We start from the raw sequence: 20,969 nt of genomic DNA, 5'->3' as shown, positions 1-20,969 counted from the left end.
CCCCACAACATGATGCTGCCACCCCCGTGCTTCACGGTTGGGATGGTGTTCTTCAGCTTGCAAGCCTCCCCCTTTTTCCTACAAACATAATGACGGTCATTATGGCCAAACAGTTCTATTTTTGTTTCATCAGACCAGAGGACATTTCTCCAAAAAGTACAATCTTTGTCCCCATGTGCAGTTGCAAGCTGTAATCTGGCTTTTTTATGGAGGTTTTGGAGCAGTGGCTTCTTTCTTGCTGAGTGGCCTTTCAGGTTATGTCGATATAGGACTTGTTTTACTGTGGATATAGATACTTTTGTACCTGTTTCCTCCAGCATCTTCACAAGGTTGTTTTACTGTGCTGTTGTTCTGGGATTGATTGCACTTTTCACACCAAAGTGCGTTCATCTCTAGGAGACAGAACGCGTCTCCTTCCTGAGCAGTATGACGGCTGTGTGGTCCCGTGGTGTTTATAATTGCGTACTATTGTTTGTACAGATGAATGTGGTATCTTCAGGCATTTGGAAATTGCTCCCAAGGATGAACCAGACTTGTGAAGGTCTACATTTTTTTTTCCTTTTTTCCTTTTGGTTTTCCTTTGATTTCCCCATGATGTCAAGCAAAGAGGCAATGAGTTTGAAGGTAGACCTTGAAATACATCCACAGGTACACCTCCAATTGACTCAAATGATGTCAATTAGGCTCAGAATCAGAAGCAGGATCAGAAGCTTCTAAAGCCATGACATAATTTTCTGGAATTTTCCAAGCTGTTTAAAGGCATAGTCAACTTAGTGTATGTAAACTTCTGACCCACTGGAATTGTGATACAGTGAATTATAAGTGAAATAATCTGTCTGTAAACAATTGTTGGAAAAATGACTTGAGTCATGCATAAAGTAGATGTCCTAACCGACTTGCCAAAACTACAGTTTGTTTATAAGAAATGTGTGGAATGGTTGAAAACAAGTCTTAATGACGCCAACCTAAGTGTATGCAAACTTCCGACTTCAACTGTAACTGAACTGCTGTTCATTGACTATAGCTCAGCATTCATTAAGCTTGGGGCCCTGGGTCTGAATGACACCCTGTGCAACTGGGTCTTGGACTTCCTGACGGGCCGCCCCCAGGTGGTGAAGTTAGGAAACAACACCTCCACTTCGCTGATCCTGAACACACGGGCCCCACAAGGGTGTGTGCTCAGCCCCGTCCTGTACTCCCTTTTCACCCATGACTGCGTGGCCGTGCACGCCTCCAACTCAATCACCAAGTTTGCAGACGACACAACAGTAGTAGGTCTGATTACCAACAATTACGAGACAGCCTACCGAGAGGAGGGCGCTGGGAGTGTGGTGCCAGGAAAATATCCTCTCACTCAATGTCGACAAAACAAAGGAGCTGATCGTGGATTTCAGGAAACAACAGAGGGAGGACACCTCTATCCACATCGATGGGAGCGCAGTGGAGCAGGTGGAAAGCTTCAAGTTCCTTGGTATACACATCACTGACAATCTGAAATGGGCCTCATGCACAGACAGTTTGGTGGAGGCTGAAGAAATTTGGCTTGGCACCTTACAACCCTCACAAACTTTTACAGATGCACAATTGAGAGCATCCTGCCGGCTGTATCAACGCCTGGTACGGCAACTGCACCGCCCGCAACCGCAGGGCCAGAGGGTGGTGCGGTCTGCCCAATGCATCACCGGGGGCAAACTACCTGCCCTCCAGGACACCTACAGCACCCGATGTCACAGGAAGGCCAAAAAGATCATCAAAGACAATAACCACCCGAGCCACTGCCTGTTCACCCCGTTATCATCCAGAAGGCGAGGTCAGTACAGGTGCATCAAAGCTGGGACCGAGAGAATGAAAAACAGCTTCTATCTCAAGGCCATCAGACTGTTAAACAGCCATCACTAGGCAACTCCCACCCGGTTACATAATCCTGCACCTTAGAGGCTTCTGCCCATTATTCATAGACTTGAAATCACTGGCCACTTTAATAGTGGAACACTAGTCACTCTGATGTTTACATATTTTTGCTTACTCACCTCCTGTGTATATACTGAATTCTATTCGATTGTATTTTAGTCTCTGCCACTCTGACATTGCTCATCCTAATATTTATATATTTCTTAATTACATTATTTTATTTTTGGGTTGTGTGTATTGTGTGTATTGTTGTGAATTGTTAGATATTACTGCGCTGTTGGAGCTAGAAACACATGAATTTCGCTTCACCAGCAATAAGATCTGATGAACACATGTATGTGACAATTAAAATGTGATTTGATTTGATTTGAAGAACACCAAAAGCCCAGTGACAGCCACTCAGCCCCTTCCCCCTTCCCCATCCTAGAGTGTCTCTCTCTGGAGTTTACCTGACCTAATCTGTGTCAGGCCTGGTTTGTCTGACTGACTTCTTTACGTAATGAGGCCTCCTCAAGGGCTGCTAGCCTGCTCCATTACCCAGCAGGCCAACTTGTCCAGTCCAAATCAGAACATACTTAAGGGTTGGCTCATTTTAATGGCTTCAATTAGTTCCCAAGAGGTAGGTCGACCAGTCTGCCACGACATGATGTTACGTAACACTAACAGTCATATTAGCAAGCAGTTCATTATGATGACTGCAGATGTTGATAACAGGTCACATTCTGTCTGTGAGTGATCAAGCAGTATTGACTTGTAGCACAATATAGGAATGCAACGGTCAGTCATGCAAACAGTGCAGGTTAGTGTTTTTCTTATGAATCTTGTTCTGGAGGCAGCTTTGCAGAGAGGTCACTTGCTGGCACAGCCACAAAGTCATACAATATGATTTTAAACTTAACCCTAACCTTAAATCAAACCTTAACCACACTGCTAGCTCTAATGCCGAACCTTAATTTAAGATCAAAAGCTAATTTTGGTTTTCATACATTTTTACAATATAGACAATTTTGACTTTGCAGCTGGCCAGTCTAGCAGAAATCGCTCAGTCCTGCATCCAGGACAAGACTTATCCCAATAAACGGCAACCTGCGCAAACAGTTTGAAAATTCATTTAGTTTGATTTACATTTTCTCAATTGGTTTTAACATATTTCTACAATTGATAAAGAGAAGGCAAAGGAAATGCATAGTTTACCTCTACTCTAAACACTTCAGACACGACTGACATCAACAGAAACACAACTATCCTTTAGCATCATGATACTGTTTTATTTTCCTCCTCTTTTCTTGGGAAGTCTTGCCCCCTTGTCTTTGTGTCTGCATCCTAACTGTCAGCCTATTCCCTATATAGTGGACAACTCTTGACCAGAGCCCAAGTAGTGCACTATATACCATTTGGGACAAAACCTGCCTATAGTGGGCAGACATAAGGACCGGACCAGAGGGTGGCACGGCTGGAGAATCTGCCGAGGGGCCATTGGGCAGGGAGTAGATTAAATCCAGAGGTCTCTCCCCCTCTCTCCCCTCCTCCCCCAGGGCACAGAGATCATAGAGCTTCTCTGATCAGCTCACTGATGTGGTGGTAATGCAATATGGATTTTTCCTCCGTCCTGATTTTGTCAACCGTGCATTTAGTGCCAGCTTTGTAAAAACAAAGGCACCAGAGACTTCCTTCCTGTTACTGCCAGTTTATTTATATCAGTAGCAGAGGCTGCTCGCAATCGAGAGGAAAGTAAGGCAAGCTCTATTGGTCATACAGTATATACTACTATCCTATATACAATACAGAACTGCCAAGGAGATACAGTACCTCTCTGCATGGCCTTTGGCAATTTAGACTCCCCATGGAGATATCATCACCAATGCCAACAGTAGTGGAGATGATTCTCCATGAGCAGATGTTACTCTCTTACACTGGTGGATGGTTGCTTCTCACTCATCCTTCACAACTGTACTACTTTCTTCTAAGTTTCCACAGGCTCCTATCCCCAGTTAAAGTTTGCATCCCAAATTACACCCCTTTCCCTATAAAGTGCACTACTAGTGGTGTGGTAGTATATACTGTCTACTAGTGGTGCACTAATAGCCATATTTACCATTTGGGACAGAGCCTGCCTATAGTGGGCAGACATAAGGACTGGACCAGAGGGTGGCACGGCTGGAGAATCTGCCGATGGGCCATTGGGCAGGGAGTAGATTAAATCCCGAGGTCTCTCCACCTCTCTCCCCTCCTCCCCCAGGGCACAGAGATCGTAGAGCTTCTCTGATCAGCTCACTGATGTGGTGGTAATGCAATATGGATTTTTCCTCCGTCCTGATTTTGTCAACCGTGCATTTAGTGCCAGCTTTGTAAAAACAAAGGCACCAGAGACTTCCTTCCTGCTACTGCCTGTCACGCGGAGTGGAACAGGTGAACCCAAGAGCAGACTCAGACGAGGAGACTGGGATGAGGCAGGTTGCCGGAAACCAGGTGCGGAGGTGGAGGCGGAGGCTGAGGCTGGAGCGAGAGGTGTTGGGACAGGGTAAGCAGGTCCGAAGGGGAATCCAAGGGAGCGTAGAGTGGGGAATCCAGGACAGAGTAGCAGGACTGGCGAGAAGTTGGACTGGAGACAGGTACCAGAGTCAGAGTGGGCAGAACTGTAGCGGAGAAGGAAACAGCGCCAGGCAAGGGAAAATAGGCACAACAGGACAACAGGAACAAATGGCTAGAAACATGGACTGACTAAGCAGAGATTACGATCTGGCAGCGTGGAAGTGACAGGACTGAGTATTTGTCTTGATTATGGAACAGGTTGCAGCTAGTGGGGATCTGCTCTGACTCCAGCACACCTGTCTCCGCCCACACAATCACACACACACACACACACACACACACACACACACACACACACACACACACACACACACACACACACACACACACACACACACACACACACACACACACACACACACACACACACACACAGAGAGGGAGAGGGAGAGAGCACTGGGGGAGGGGTGTCAGGTCAAGGAGGCACAGGATGAGCACTAGAGGGTGTGGCAGAAGCAGATGTGACACTGCCAGTTTATTTATATCAGTAGCAGAGGATGCTTGCAATCGAGAGGAAAGTAAGGCAAGCTCTATTGGTCATACAATATTTACTACTATCCTATTGGTCATACAGTATATACTACTATCCTATTGGTCATACAGCATATACTACTATCCTATTGGTCATACCTTATATACTACTATCCTATATACAATACAGAACTGCCAAGGAGATACAGTACCTCTGCATGGCCTTTGGCATTTTAGACTCCCCATGGAGATATCATCACCAATGCTAACAGTAGTGGAGATGATTCTCCATGAGCAGATGTTACTCTCTTACACTGGTGGTTGGTTGCTTCTCACTCATCCTTCACAACTGTACTACTTTCTTCTAAGTTTCCACAGGCTCCTATCCCCAGTTAAAGTTTGCATCCCAAATTACACCCCTTTCCCTATAAAGTGCACTACTAGTGGTGTAGTAGTATATACTGTCTACTAGTGGTGCACTAATAGCGGTGCACTAAATAGTAAGTAGGGTACCATTTGGGATACAGACATAATAAACCAACTGACACACTGAGGTCTTTCAGGTTCCCTAGGGGTGTTGGTTTTTTTCAGTGCCTTTAGGTCCTCTCTTGCCATTGGGTTGGTTGTATGTAGGCTGTGTTCCAATGCTGTAGTTAGTAGACGTTCACATTGCCAGCAGCACAGTGTGTGTATTGCCTCAGAGCAGAGAAACTCAGATGGATTCAGATGGATGCAACATAGGAGAGTGACACCTATCTGTGTCATTAATGGTGGGCTTCTGGAGCTGCAGCCCTGAATGTTTTTGTTCCAGCCCCGAACCTTTTGATTCTCGAAGAATTGTGAAATTATAGGCTGTAAAAACATGGCTCTGGTGTGCTTTAGGACCTTGTGGACACCTCGGAATGGGCGAGCAGGCTGTTTGACTCTTTTTTTTTTTAACCAGGGAAAAACACATTGAGACCAAGGTCTCATTTGCAAATGTGCCCTGGGAACAATACAGAAGATAAAATTATACACAATTTAAAACAAAAAATGTAATAAATAGCAAATATTATATACACCATAAATAATCAAACAATACAAACACGTTTATCAATATAAAAATCCCTAGCCTTTCTCCTAAAGCTGGTTGAGAGAATGCCAAGAGTGTCATCAAGGTAAAGGGTGGCTACTTTGAAGAATCTCAAATATAAAATGTATTTTCATTTGTATGACACTTTTTTTGGTTACTATATGCATGATTCCATATGTGTTATTTCATAGTTTGATGTCTTCATAATTATTCTACAATGTAGGACATATTAAAAATAAGGAAAAACCCTTGACTGAGTAGTTTTGTCCAAACTTTTGACTGGTACTGTACATCGCCCCCTTTTCTCCGCCCGTTACATCTAAAAATGTTGTAATTAGCAATGTCAATGTCCTTATCCATGATCGAATCATTTAATCAAGTCTCTGATAAAACAAAAATGTCTGTGTTTGTGTCATGCATCCACATATCGATAAAGTCCATCTTTGACGTCAATACTTCACACATTTAAATGTAACAAACCCAGCCCTTTAAAACAGCACTTTAAAACAGCAGGGGTGTCCATATTTACCCTAACCAGGTCATTATAAACTTGATCATTTAAGTAAGTCAGGAGATTTCATAGGAATATAAATTAAGTTATCAAAGCTTGCCCTGATGGGCCTGCGGCTGCATCTACTCTGTGGCTGTTTAAATACTATTGAAATTAAGACGGGGGTAATGCAGATTTCCTTGACTTGACTAGAGTATTTAACATCAGAAACAGTTTGATGTGTGATGGTGGTTGGGATAACCTGGGTAGAATGCAGGTTCTATACCAGTCAGTCTCTCAGAGCAGCCTTAAAATGGTCTTGCAATGGATAAGCCCCAAGATAGTTTGGGTGAATTCCATCTCCTTTGTAGAATATTTTTTCTTTCCAAAAAGTGTCAAAGTTATCAATAAAGACAACATTGACCGTTTGTTTTCTTCCTTTGAATTTGTCTCTTGGGTGTGGACGGTTTAGGCTATTAGCTATTATGACCCCACAAATGAAAGCTAAGTCTCCCAGGAACATATCTGGGACTTCTGCATAGAATGACTGGTGAAAAGAATTGAGCTTCTCAATTTAAATCAAATCAAATTGTATTTGTCACATGATTCGAAAAACAACGGGTGTAGACTAGACTTATCCCAAGCTTAGCTAAGACTCTCAGGAACATGTATTCTGTTCTAAGAAAGATGAAAAACAAAATGATTGCCTGATTATGTTCTTTCTGCTTTCCTGAATTTTCCAATGCCTGCATAATGCATTTCAATCACTTGAAAGCAGACTTACATTTGGCATTACCTGATTTGACATATATTTATGTTATTTCTAAGGCCAGATTCAAAAGCTTCATCATATATTTTTTACAGATTTCTTTCAAATAAGAAATTAAATTCAATAGTGTGATGGTCCATGTTATCATTTAAAAAAAAAAAAGTGCTATGAGATTGACAATAATTGTAAGCATGATATTTTATTTTACTGAAATGTATGTATGTATGTATGTATGTGTGTGTGTGTGTGTGTGTGTGTGTGTGTGTGTGTGTGTGTGTGTGTGTGTGTGTGTGTGTGTGTGTGTGTGTGTGTGTGTGTGTGTGTGTGTGTGTGCAAGTTTTCATTTTCGTCAAAAACAAGTGTCTTTTGTTTTGATGGCCTGCATATGTGCAGTTCGCGCGACGCGGCCATTAGACCTGATGCCGTGTTCCTCCACATGAGCTTAGCTAGCTAACGTCGCAATGACATCGCCTACGAGCGTGATCAGGGATTTCTATTGAAGAAGCAGTTTCTACCTATCTTAATACTCAACCATCTTTGGTAACATTGTGAGGGTGCTTTGGTAACTGTGGAATTCTTTAAGACGTCTGGTTCATTGGACAGGTCAGAGTCTATGTTTGAAGTTGTTGAGTATTATGGGGTTTCCTGGCAATACACTATAGATGTACACTCTGTGTTCCAGAGTAGAGAGACCCACAGTAGCTGCTGTAATTGAAAAACGGGCAGTGTTTGCTGTGGCAGGTGGGATGGTGCAAGTTACCTGAATGTTCTATTTATATTCGATTGGCTTTTGAATAAAATTGACACGTGTGGATTATTTGTAACATTCTTAATGTGCACCTGATGCACTTAGCTGTTGAATGTATTTTTTTTATTTAACTAGGCAAGTCAGTTAAGAACAAATGCTTATTTACAATGACGGGCTCCCGGGGAACAGTTGGTTAACTGCCTTGTTCAGGTGCAGAACGACTGATTTTTACCTCGTCAGCTCAGGGATTCAATCCAGCCGCCTTTCGGTTACTGGCCCAGCGCTCTAACCACTAGGCTACCTGCCGCCCCTCTGTAGCAATTCCCCTGGTGTCACCCTCATAATATAAATAAAAAAGACTATCAAAGGAAAACTTTGAGAGCACACTTACTGAGAGATTGGATGAGTGAGAGCTCCTGCATGATTGTTTCATTCCCTTATTGTTGTCTGTTTGAGCCGCAATGAACTTCCCCCTGCCACTAATATAATACCTGATAGTTTCTTTCTCAGCTAGAGCCCTTTTCACAGTGCAATACGCTCATGGTGCCACAGCCCAGGCAGAAATAAGAAAGGCAGAAAAGACAAATAGATTTCTTGGGATCAATCTCCCCCATCTGAGCTGACAATATGGGTCTGTGACTCAGTCACAGGGAATAGGATAAAATTTGGGATGTTGCCTGTGTCTCTGTGAGGACAACCTGGGAGCCGTCTGTCTGTCTGTCTGTCTGTCTGTCTGTCTGTCTGTCTGTCTGTCTGTCTGTCTGTCTGTCTCACTGCATGAGTGCTCGTCCATTAGCACCACGCCTCGTCAGAGAAGAATGGTAAATCTATTCCTCTCTTTTCGAGATGAAATGAATGGTTTTGAACACTTCACTGGTGCTCCTCACCCCCATCTTTGACCCCTTCTTTAATTTTTAAGAGCTGGCAGCTCCCTCTTGTCCTAACTCTCTTTTGTCCTCCTTCTATCCCTCCATCCCTACCCCAGCCCAAAAGCAGCTCTGTCTGTCTGTCTGCTTTCCAAGCCGAGGGATAGATGAGTTAGTGATGTGATGAGGGCCTCTTGCACCTTTAATGGAAGCTGAAGTAATTATTAATTGGATCTAGTGTTTGAAAGGGGCTGCGTCCCAAATGGCACCATTTTTTTTACCAGTCTCGTCAAAATTAGTACACTATATGCCCTTTGGGACGCAGCCCCAGTGTCAGACAAGAAGCAGCCGTTTGCAGTATCATTTTTTTCATAATACGATCTCACCATTCACTTCCCACATGCCCAATATGGCACTCTGGGAGACGTTCAATGGCATAACAATGATAAGAAAATGTATCAGAATGTACATGTGCAATTCATTCCACAATTTAAACCTTTGGGGGGGGGGAGATAAAGAAAAATATTAAATATTGGTATTTTCATGTTGTTTCTAATATTAGTCTTTTCTCCCCCCCCCCCTTTTTTCCTTCTAGAGTCGGAAACATGCCAATAAAGTGCGGCTGTATTACATGCTACATCCCGTGGATGGAGGCTGCCCAGCAAAGAAACTCAGAACAGACAATGTGAGTACAGCAGCCACCACTACTGTAAATTATACATCTCACTGTATGTGTTCACACTTCGACAATGGTACCGTAAGATTTTTTTTGTGTGCAACGTTTTTGCATATGGCATGGCCCTATAGATACAAACTCATCTTGTCTCATCTCTGGCTGCACTCACTCACAGTCACAGGAGTTGTCAACTTTTGCTCTTAATGGACCCTCCTGTTATTGATTCCTACCACTATGTCTTGACCCTCTTGCCTCCTGTCAGAATAGTGAATATATAAGTAGCAACACATGTCTGGTTGGCTGAACTGAACCAACGTGGTGGAAGTGAAAAATGAACTGAAAGCCGCAGGTCCAGGATGCCAGAGGAAGCAGAGTAGCTTTCCGTCAAGTGAAAAGAGCACATTGAGAGAAAGGGAGGTACATCACCTCTCCCATGTAAATCAGAGTACATGCCATTTCTGACAGTTGCAATTATGTTCTGCTGTCAGCCCCCGGTCAATACGTGTTTGACGAGCTCTTCCTTCTTGCCTGAGAGAAAGTACAGGGGAAATGGGTGGTGGTTGTGTGGGTTTGTGCTAGCTAGCATCTATGCTTCTATCTATGCTGAATCACTGAGCAAAGAAGAAGAGACCGAGACAAACAGTTGTTAAGCTATTTGCAGGTGGGCATTCTGTTTTGCATTAGGATAAAAACCTGCAGCATTCGTGTTTTATCAGCGTTCTGCACATTCACAGTTACATCCTTCTTTTGTGAGAAAAGGGTTTATATAATATTATCATATCAATGTGTGTATGCTTGGCTTTTGGAGTTGAGATTCATTGGTGTTGTGGGGAGACAGTGGCAGTGAAAGTAGAACCGTCGCCGTAGTGTCAGATTGGGATTGTGTAGATCAGTGAGGAACAGAGCCATATTGCGTGTCTCAGTTAGAGTGAGTAGATCAGTCACGAGAGTAGCCTCAGACTCAGGTCTCAGCTGTGATTAGTCCCAGCTATCAGTAAAGAAGATCTCCTCCTCTGGATCTGATAAGGACTTGTCTGGGGAGAGAGCTCTATCCCTCCTCTCTCTACATTTGTGTCATTTAGCAGATACTCTTATCCACAGCAATTTACAGCAATGAGTGCATACATTCCCCCTTAGCAATTGAACCCACAACCCTGCCGTTGCATGTGCCATGCTTTACCAAGTGAGCCACACGGGACCCTCTCTCACCCCTTCTCTCCCTCCGTCGCTCTGCCTGTCTCACAACCTCCTCTCTCTTGCTCCCTCTTTCTCTCTCCCTGTCCCCCCCCCCCCCCTCTCTCTATCCTCCTCCTCTAACTCTGCCTGCCCTGCTCCTCTCTTATCCCCCTCTTACCTCAGAGCTGTTGATTAGTCCTCATCACATGAAGACACTGTACAGAAGCCAGCCTGCAAACCTGGGTTTAGAGGCTAAATTAGAAACCGCTAGGGGGATTGTTTGATCTGGACATTGTGTTGTTGGTTTCATGTGTTTTCCATGTTCACAGAGAGTGATCACTGCCATTCCTTACAGATGCTTTTTGAAACCATTTGTAATTGTATGTCACCGATCCCTCCGAAACTGTCATTACACACACCTGGTCCATATTCCCATTCATTAGTAATTGAATAGCTGTGCCCTTTGTTCACCATTGTCCTGTCGATTATTGTTCCAATGTCCGTTGGCCGTGTGAGTACCTGTGCTGTGTTGTTTTGGCTTTCGTGCCACGTGTATTGTGCAGATGATTACGGGTCTCATCCCGTGTGATAATCATTGTGCGATTGTGTATTTATTTGAGGTACTCCTCGCTCTTTTTTGGGGTCTCAACCCTGTGTTTTGTATACGTGTTTGTTTGGTCTTCGTCCCCGTGCCTGTACACGGCATGCTGTAATTTGGGTAAAGAAATGTGAAAACCTATTACGCATTCCTGCGTCTGTCTCCCGACCCTTTATACCAATGCCAACGTGGCATTGTAACTTGATGGCAGACGTTCTATTAGTTATCCCACTTTGACTTTTTTGTCCTATATAGCTACGATACTATACTTTACGATACAATAACTTTATTGACCATTTACATGGAAATTCAACTGGTTGAGATGCCTTCCTTGATGGTCCAGCTCCAATGCTCAAGGTAAAAACATGTCCTATATTCTGTGAAAAATAGCAATAACGTTGCCCTTGGATTTCTCACATGGCCAGCTCTCATTGATGACTACGCGTTCACATAAATATCATAACACCCGAGTTATATTTGAAAATATAACTGCCAGACCAGTAAAATGTATTACTGTATTACCCACTGCAGCGTGCATGCAGTCCTCGATAGGGGGATTAGTATTTATTCATTTCCCTACATGAACAGACTGCAAAAAATAAACAGCTTCCAAAAAATGGCAACTAGGGAATAGGCTGCTGGAGGTAGCTGAGGCAATTATTTATTTTCTCTAAGGCCCTATTTTACCTTTTCATCTGCTTTTAAGATCAAAGCTCCAATACTGTTGTCTATTATGGGTCGCCGTCCTCTAGAGTAAGTGTATTCTCTGTACTCTCTGTGTTAGCAGGGAAAGCTATATCATTGGTCACTTCCCAACAGCGGTTGTTTTCTGTTGTGTTCTCATGCTCAGTGTCCATTGTACTGGATACAGTAGTGTCACTGAGCAACACACCAGACCTGAAAAACTGCACTGGTCCACCGATTATAGCTAATTTCATGGGAAGAGAGGTTGCTGGTCTGTGTCATCCAGTTTAGTTCAAGCTGGGCTTTGGGCTGTGTTTGTAATGTATTGTCTGAAATGTAAAATAGATGGTTAATCGTATAATCACTTGAACGAAATCAGATCCATGAGGGAGAGATGTGTTTGATGGGAAGTGCTTTATCAGTGAGTAATGTATTGGTCTGTGTCCCAAATGGATGGCACACTATTCCCTATTTAGTGCACTACTTTTCACCATAGTCCTATGGGCCCTGGTCAAAAGAACGGCACCTTGTTGGAAAGAGTAGGTGGGGTGAACGGACCACAGTGGCAACATGCCCTTCTAGTCTCCTCCCCAAACCTACTAATGCCATTCACATTTTTTAGTCTTTCCATCATCTTCAACCTCGGCTAAATGAGCGGTTTAATAAAATCCATTATCTATGCACTCCCTGAACCAATAAGTGAGCATGACTGCTCACACACCGCATCCTTTCTGAGAAAGTAAATGACAACAATGAAGAATTATTTTCCAAAAACAATCTTAGCATTCCTTAATTCACTCTCTTCGTGTTTCAATTGCTAAGCAACTGCTCACACCTTTTCCCCCAGGTAGTAGCATACTGTATGAAATGTGCATGTATTCCCGTCTCATTTGCTGTCAAAGCTCCTTTGCTTTTCACCCAAATGATCTCTTCTCCACGAAATGAAAGAGCATTCAATTATTTGTCTCATCTGTTTTTGACAGGATTATGATGATATCAGTAGGCTTTGGCGTTATCAGACATTACAAAACTCGCTCTGTCGTGGGATGTTCAAGGCTGAGAGAAACTGATTGAAGCTCCATCTCCGAGACTCATTATCTGTAGTTTGAGTCACAAGCCAATGCCACTCCATATCTGGTTGCTTAGTGACAATGATATAGTGATTGTAAATACTCAGGCTGGGTTCCAAATGGCAACCTATTTCCAATGAGTCAGCGTCATTAGTCTGTTAGTCTCCTAAGCAGCAATCCCTTTCACTCAACCTCAACTGGAGTCCTGTCCACAGACACTATGGATAGATCCCGAATGGCACCATATTCCCTAGTGCACTACTTTTTGACAAGACCCCCATGGGCCTGAATAGGGTGCCAATTGGGATGCAAGCCCATAACAGCCAGTTTACTACACTGCTCTAACAAGCTGACATGCTCAGTCTGCAGCCAATCCAGTCACAGACAATAAACGGCAGCAAATCACAAGAGAGAAAAAGAAGACTGCCATGGCCATATCCATCTGTTTTGTACTGGATCAGCCTAGCGGCATTGGTTACTAATAGATACATGGCCCCCGAAGGACAGTTAAAATCTCCTCCTTAACTCCTGGTCCTGTAACTCAATGCAGAAGCCATTAAAGAGGATGCAATTAGAGACAGGGGAAGACTTTTGGGCTGATTGAATATCTCCTCAGAGCCTCACTCCTATTTAATTAGTGGTGTTTAAATCAACCCTTCATGGGCCGTAGCAGGATATAGTTCCAGGGGAGGAGAGGAGAGGGATCCGGTTTCAGCGGTGGGAGAGATTGAAGTATCCCAGAGAGCGAGAGAACCCAAAAATAAACTGTGTACAGTAGTATCTCTCTCTCTCTCCAGTGCATCTGCTCAGTAACTCTCTGTGGTATTACAGTTTTCAGTCTTCAGCTCCTCTACTACTCCACACAGAACCCATCCCAGGGGCTGATCTCATTATAAGTTGGCAGAAAAGTTCTCCCATTCTGTGCATTTTATCACCTTGCCTAAGGCTATGGTTACCATAATGTTATCCCTCGATGCTCATCATATGCACTCACACTATCCACTGTCATTCTCTATTGACTGTAACAGCAGGTGTGAGTTGTGATGTTTTCAGTATTTTTTGCAACAAAAAAAATGTGTTTAATATTGTTGGTAGCCTGACCTTTCTAGTACTTTCCAAAAGTACACGTTTCCTTGATTGGGGAAAGTATAGTATCTGAAACACAGATTGGATGTGACTGGGCCGTGGCTGTTGCATGGCTTCAAGGTGGCGACATCTAAAAATACACAGGAGAGAGAGAGAGAGGGACAGAGGGACAGAGAGCCCCTGAAGGGTTGGCAGAAAGCGAGGGAGGTAGAGAGAGAGATAGAGAGAGAGAGAGAGAGAGAGAGAGCTCCTGGGGGTTGGCAGAGAGGCTGCGTGGTGGTGGTGTCTGGCCAGTCAGTGCGGCCTGTGTCTAGACCTGGCTGAGCTGATCGCAGCTGACAACTGTGGCTGGCTAATCTGACCACACACCGTGGTAACCTGCTCTCGCTAAGGTGGAACGGACAACAGAGTGTCTGCGTGTTTTTGTTTTTTCCTTTCAGTTAAGACCTAGACAAACAGGTTAGGGGAGTTCTTTGATGAATTAAGGTCGCTAATTAATGATCAAGTACAAGGGAGGAGAGAACCCGCAGACACTCGGCTCTCCCTGGAATGAGTTTGACGTGATCTACGGTGTAGTTGTGCCTATATATGCAGTTTTGCGACATTACATTTCAATATTTTGCATGCTGGAGTTATTGTTATTGATATTGGTTTTGTATGTGAGAAAAGAACGCTACTTAATCTTAAGGATCGGACCCTTTTTTTAAATTTCCGCCTAAAATGTTATTCCCAAATCTGCCTGTAGCTGAGGATGTGAAGCAAGGATATGCATATTCTTGATACCATTTGAAAAGAAACACTTTGAAGTTTGTGGAAATGTGAAATTAATGTAGGAGATTATAACACATTAGATCTGGTAAAAGATAATACAAACAAAAAAATATATTTTTCATCTTTGAAATGCAAGAGAAAGGTCCTACATTAATATAGGAGCCGAGGTGTAATTTAGATTTTGTCCACAAGATGGCAGCAGTGTGTGTGAAAAGTTTCAGAATTACCTCATTCCACAACATTTTGCATCAAGTCTGCCAGGAGTTTGCCCGAATGTGTCGAATTGGTCAATTTTCAAGTACGTAATTGTAAAGAACAGACAAAAATGCTATGGTAAAAAAAAAAATTGACACACTCCCAGGAATGGATCATTAGCTTCCCTACAGAAAAGACACATCTAGATGGCCGGGGCATTTGTCCATTAAAATAACATCAAATTGATCCGAAGTACAGTCTAGACATTGTTAATGTTGTAAATGACTATTGTAGCTGGAAATGGCTGATTTATAATGGAATATCTACATAGGCGTACAGAGGCCCATTATCAGCAACCATCACTCCTGTGTTCCAATGGCCTGTTGTGTTAGCTAATCCAAGTTGTTCATTTTTAAAGGCTAATTGATCATTAGAAAACTCTTTTGCAATTATGTTAGCATAGCTGAAAACTGTTGTTCTGATTAAAGAAGCAATAAAACTGGCCTTCTTTAGACTAGTTGAGTGTCTGTACATCAGCATTTGTGGGTTTGATTACAGGCTCAAAATGGCCAGAAACAAAGGACTTTCTTCTGAAACTCGTCAGTCTATTCTTGTTCTGAGAAATTAAGGCTATTCAACGCAAGAAATTGCCAAGAAACTGAAGATGTCGCACAACGCTGTGTACTACTCCCTTTACTGAACAGCGCAAACTGTCTCTAACCAGAATAGAAAGAGGAGTGGGTGGCCCCGGTGCACAACTGAGCAAGAGGGCAAGTATATTAGAGTGTCTAGTTTGAGAAACAGATGCCTCACAAGTCCTCAACTGCAGCTTCATTAAGTAGTACCCGCAAAACACCAGTCTCAACGTCAACAGGTGACTCCGGGATGCTGGTCTGCTAGACAGAGTTCCTCTGTCCAGTGTCTGTGTTCTTTTGCCCATCTTAATCTTTTTATTTTATTGGCCAGCCTGAGATATGGCTTTTCTTTGCAACTCTCTTTTTTATTGAAAATGTATATAACTAGTAAAGAACAAATTCTTATTTACAATGGCGGCCTACACTGGCCAATCACGGACGACGCTAGGCCAATTGTGCGCCACCCTATGGGACTCCCAATCACAGCTGGTTGTGATACAGCCTGGATTTGAACCAGAGCCTTTAGTGATGCCTCTAGCACTGATGCAGTGCCTTAGACCGCTGCCCCATTCAGGAGCCCCAACAGTATATCAAGCCAGTTGCCGTGATAAAAGTGTTTTGTTGTTGTGCACTATCCTCAAACAATAGCATGGTATTTTTACTGTAATAGCTACTGTAGATTGGATACTGCAGTTAGATTAACAAGCATTTAAGCTTTCTGCCCAAATAAGACATGTCTATGTCCCAGGAAAGTTGGCTGTTGTATACAGCGTTTAATAGTCACATTATAGCATATTGAGCAACAACCATCCCGGTTTAGGGACACCGATCTAAATCGGTAGTTGCTCAGTATTAGTTTAATTGGATCATAGCACCATGTTGTTTGTGGACCCCCATTGAGACAACAGTCATTATGATTTCATGTTGCATTATTACTTTGTACTCCCGCTGCTTGTTCCTGTGTGAAGCTCCCAGTTCGGAGACAGGAGTCATCCTACTACAAACAGATAGGAGGAGACACAGGTTCCACAGGTGTCTGGGGCTCTTCTGCCTGCTGAGAATCCTTGTTGAGGACGCCCAGTAGCAGTCAGCAAGAGAGAGATGGAGAAAGCGACAGAGAGAGAGAGAGAGGCAGAGAGAGAGACTGAGACAGAGACGGGGAGAGAGAAAGATGGAGACAGGTACAGAGAGAGACAGGGACAGAGACCGAGAGAGAGAGAGACAGAAAGAAAGAGAGCGAGATGGAGCAAGGAGACCGGGGAGCGGGAAAATGCCTAGGGCTGACGTCTACACAGGTTGGCTTCTGCTGGTCTGTACAGAGGTTGGCATCTCCAGGGACACCTCTTCATGTTTACTCAAGACAAATCTCTGACTACTTTGCTTCTCATAAACAAACTTTATTGCAATTTATAAATATATTAGCTACATTTATTCAAAGGATGAGGAAGGAAAGTTGTATTATATAATTTTGGTCTCCCTGTTTGTAAAATATTAAGCTTAGATTTATTACCATCAAGTCAACAAATGCTTTATTTAAATGTTTTTTTAAGCACCTCTGTGAGCATCTGCCTGTTTTTCATGAACTTGAATAAGTTCTTATGTCCTATTTGTACTTAATTATCTCTAGGGGCTAGCTGTTAAAGGTGCAATATGCAAAAATCGTTCCTCCAATTCCTGGTTGCTGAAATTAGAACAGTTCGCCTAATTTCAGTTTATGTAACAAAACATGCAATTTATAGTGTAGAGAATATTTGTACCATCTAAACTGTTGTATTTTCAGCTGTTTGAAACTTAAGAATGGGAACCATAGAAACAGAGCACGTCCTAGACTTGCTTTCAATGAGAATGACAGATCTAAAACTCACATTTCTATGTGAATTTGATCTGTTTGCCCAAAAAGTTACATATTGCAGCTTTAAGAGAAGAAATACGGACAGACATTGCTTTCAGGTTTAGTTGTACCTGGTTTTTGCCTCAATTAATGACTTGTTTTGGCAAAAAATACTTTAGTTTGATGTGTAGGTCTCCAAAATAATGCTTAACGCCAATGCAATGCCAGTGGCTAGCTATGGGTGTCGTGTGTCAGTTGATGACTGTCTATTTCCATATGATTGGGCCTGTGAGTTCTTCCTTCCTTACATGGGAGTGCGGGCAGGGGAGGAGCAGAGCGGAGAACCACCAAACACAGGCTGCTGATTGGAGATGGCATAGGTGTACTGTAGTGAACTGCCTTGACTTGAACAAGAAGTGACTGCAGTCTTATGCTTGGTTGCCTTGACTTCTTCTTCAGCAATATCCAACAGATTGCACATCTCTTAATCTGTGGTTTGGCTTGGCTTCAGAAGACAGGATGGGATGGAGATGCTATAGAGAGAGGCTATAAAGGTCCCTCCGCTCTACAAGAGAGGGATAGTAATCACAAAAAGCCCATAACACCATCTCCAATATCCTTAGATGCTTTCTCTAAACAAATCTTAACTGTCATGACAGAGAGGAAACATGGTTGAAATACAAATGACTGAGTGAGTGACAGAGATACAAATTAGAGGTCGGCCGATTAATCGGAATGGCCGATTAATTAGGGCCGATTTCAAGTTTTCATAACAATCGGAAATCGGTATTTTTGGACACCAATTTGGCCGATTAAAAAAATATATATATTTAATTTTTTACACCTTTATTTAATCTTTATTTAACTAGGCAAGTCAGTTAAGAACACATTCTTATTTTCAATGACGGCCTAGGAACGGTGGGTTAATTGCCTCGTTCAGGGGCAGAATGACAGATTTTTACCTTGCCAGCTCGGGGGATTCAATCTTGCAACCTTACAGCTAACTAGTCCAACGCTCTAACCACCTGATTACATTGCACTCCACGAGGAGCCTGCCTGTTACGCGAATGCAGTCGAAGCCAAGGTAAGTTGCTAGCTAGCATTAAACTTATCTTATAAAAAACAATCAATCACAATCACTAGTTAACTACACATGGTTGATGATATTACTAGTTTATCTAGTGTGTCCTGCGTTGCATAAAATCGATGTGGTGTGTATCGTTGCTCCAATGTGTACCTAACCATAAACATCAATGCCTTTCTTAAAATCAATACACAGAAGTACATATTTTTAGACCTGCATATTTAGCTAAAAGAATTCCAGGTTAGCAGGCAATATTAACCAGGAGAAATTGTGTCACTTCTCTTGCGTTCATTGCACGCAGAGTCAGTGTATATGCAACAGTTTGGGCCGCCTAATTTGCCAGAATTGTACGTAATTATGACATAACATTGAAGGCTGTGCAATGTAACAGGAATATTTAGACTTATGGATGCCACCCGTTAGATGAAACACGGAACGGTTCCGTATTCCTTGTTTTCGAGATGATAGTTTCCTGATTCGACCATATTAATGACCTAAGGCTCGTATTTCTGTGTGTTATTATGTTATAACTAAGTCTATGATTGGATAGAGCAGTCTGACTGAGCGGTGGTAGGCAGCAGCAGGCTCGTAAGCATTCATTCAAACAGCACTTTTGTGCGTTTTTCCAGCAGCTCTTCGCAAGCACAGCGCTGTTTATGACTTCAAGCCTATCAACTCCAGAGATTAGGCCGGTGTAACCGATGTGAAATGGCTAGCTAGTTAGCGGGGTGCGCGTTAATAGCGTTTCAAACGTCACTCCCTCTGAGACTTGGAGTAGTTATTCCCCTTGCTCTGCATGGGTAACGCTGCTTTGAGGGTGGCTGTTGTCGTTGTGTCCCTGGTTTGAGCCCAGGTAGGAGCGAGGAGAGGGACGGAAGCTATACTGTTACACTGGCAATACTAAAGTGCCTATAAGAACATCAATAGACAATAGTCAAAGGTTAATGAAATACAAATGGTATAGAGAGAAATAGTCCTATAATTCTTATAATAACTACAACCTAAAACTTCTTACCTGGGAATATTGATGACTCATGTTAAAAGGAACCACCAGCTTTCATATGTTCTCATGTTCTGAGCAAGGAACTTAAAAGTTAGCTTTCTTACATGGCACATATTGCACTTTTACTTTCTTCTCCAACACCAAATTGAACATGTTTCATTATTTATTTGAGGCTAAATTGATTTTATTGGTGTATTATATTAAGTTAAAATAAGTGTTCATTCAGTATTGTTGTAATTGTCATTATTACAAATAAATAAAAATAATCGTCCGATTAATCGGTATCGGCTTTTTTTGGGCCTCCAATGATCGGTATCAGCGTTGAAAAATCATAATCGGTCGACCTCTAATACAAATGACTGAATGTCACTCACTGAGTGAGTGACATTCAAAGTGTCTTTGCTTAGTGCTCTTGCCTATGCTGTCTTCATGTCACCCTTAGATGTCCCAGTTTCCTACAGCCGGGCTGTTTTGATGTTTTGATGTTCTTATAGGTGGGCTAGAAGTCAACAGAACCTCATGTACGAATGGTTATCTCTTAGTGGTTGTGTCAAACGTCTGTTTTATCTTCATTTTCATGTGCCGCATTAGCCTGGTGGTCCAGTTTGTTTGTGCTTTAGCCAACTTCTCGCTGTGTTCATTCATGTTGCTGCCAAACATGTATGGAGACAACGATAGGAAGAGCTGGCTAAAGGGTAGTCTACATGACGGGACCAGGCTGGCTAAGGACAGAGAGAGAGAGCTGGAGACGGACTTCTCCAGAAGGCTGTTGATACTGACTTCTGAGATCTGTAACCCAGTGAGGGTTGGATGTGATATCTGTAGCTGGATGTTGGCCGGGTTTGCTTTCACTCCTCACGCACGAGTGGTCATGGAACACTATGAGCGCCGTGGAAATGGCTGGCTGGGGTGTCAGCGCTGAGACTGACCACAGTTAGAATTATACATGAGAACAGAGATAACACTAGGTGAAGTGTGTTGAAGCTGTGGATGGATGGATGATACCCCTGAAGGTTTGTTAGAAAGGAAAGTTGAGCAAATGAGAAGATGCACAGATCTAATCAAATACAATGACTTTTGGGTCATATTTCTCCAGGTTTCTCAATTTTAGATGAAACGAGAAGGTAAAGATTTCAAATGTTTTTTTTTGTGAAAGAGAAATTCAAATTGAAAGGAAAACGTTGCGCTTCTCCTTGGCCTTGCAGACATCAGCTTATAGTAATCCCCTTTACAAGGTGAAA

The 20,969-nt window shown here is 42.8% G+C and overlaps 1 protein-coding gene across 3 annotated transcripts in view; it reads left to right on the top strand.

The window, feature by feature from the left end:
* The window catches only part of LOC139411102 (zinc finger, matrin-type 4a), a 143,018-nt gene that overhangs the window by 45,825 nt on the left and 76,224 nt on the right, over positions 1–20,969 (top strand). For all 3 annotated transcript variants that reach the window (XM_071156958.1, XM_071156957.1, XM_071156959.1), the window contains exon 3: positions 9,515–9,604. In XM_071156958.1, coding sequence (XP_071013059.1) covers positions 9,515–9,604 — 90 coding nt within the window. The remainder of the gene's footprint in view (positions 1–9,514; positions 9,605–20,969) is intronic.

Source organism: Oncorhynchus clarkii, chromosome 6 (assembly GCF_045791955.1).
Source record: "Oncorhynchus clarkii lewisi isolate Uvic-CL-2024 chromosome 6, UVic_Ocla_1.0, whole genome shotgun sequence".
Classification (NCBI taxonomy): domain Eukaryota; kingdom Metazoa; phylum Chordata; class Actinopteri; order Salmoniformes; family Salmonidae; genus Oncorhynchus; species Oncorhynchus clarkii.
This window is presented reverse-complemented; position numbering and strand designations above follow the sequence as displayed.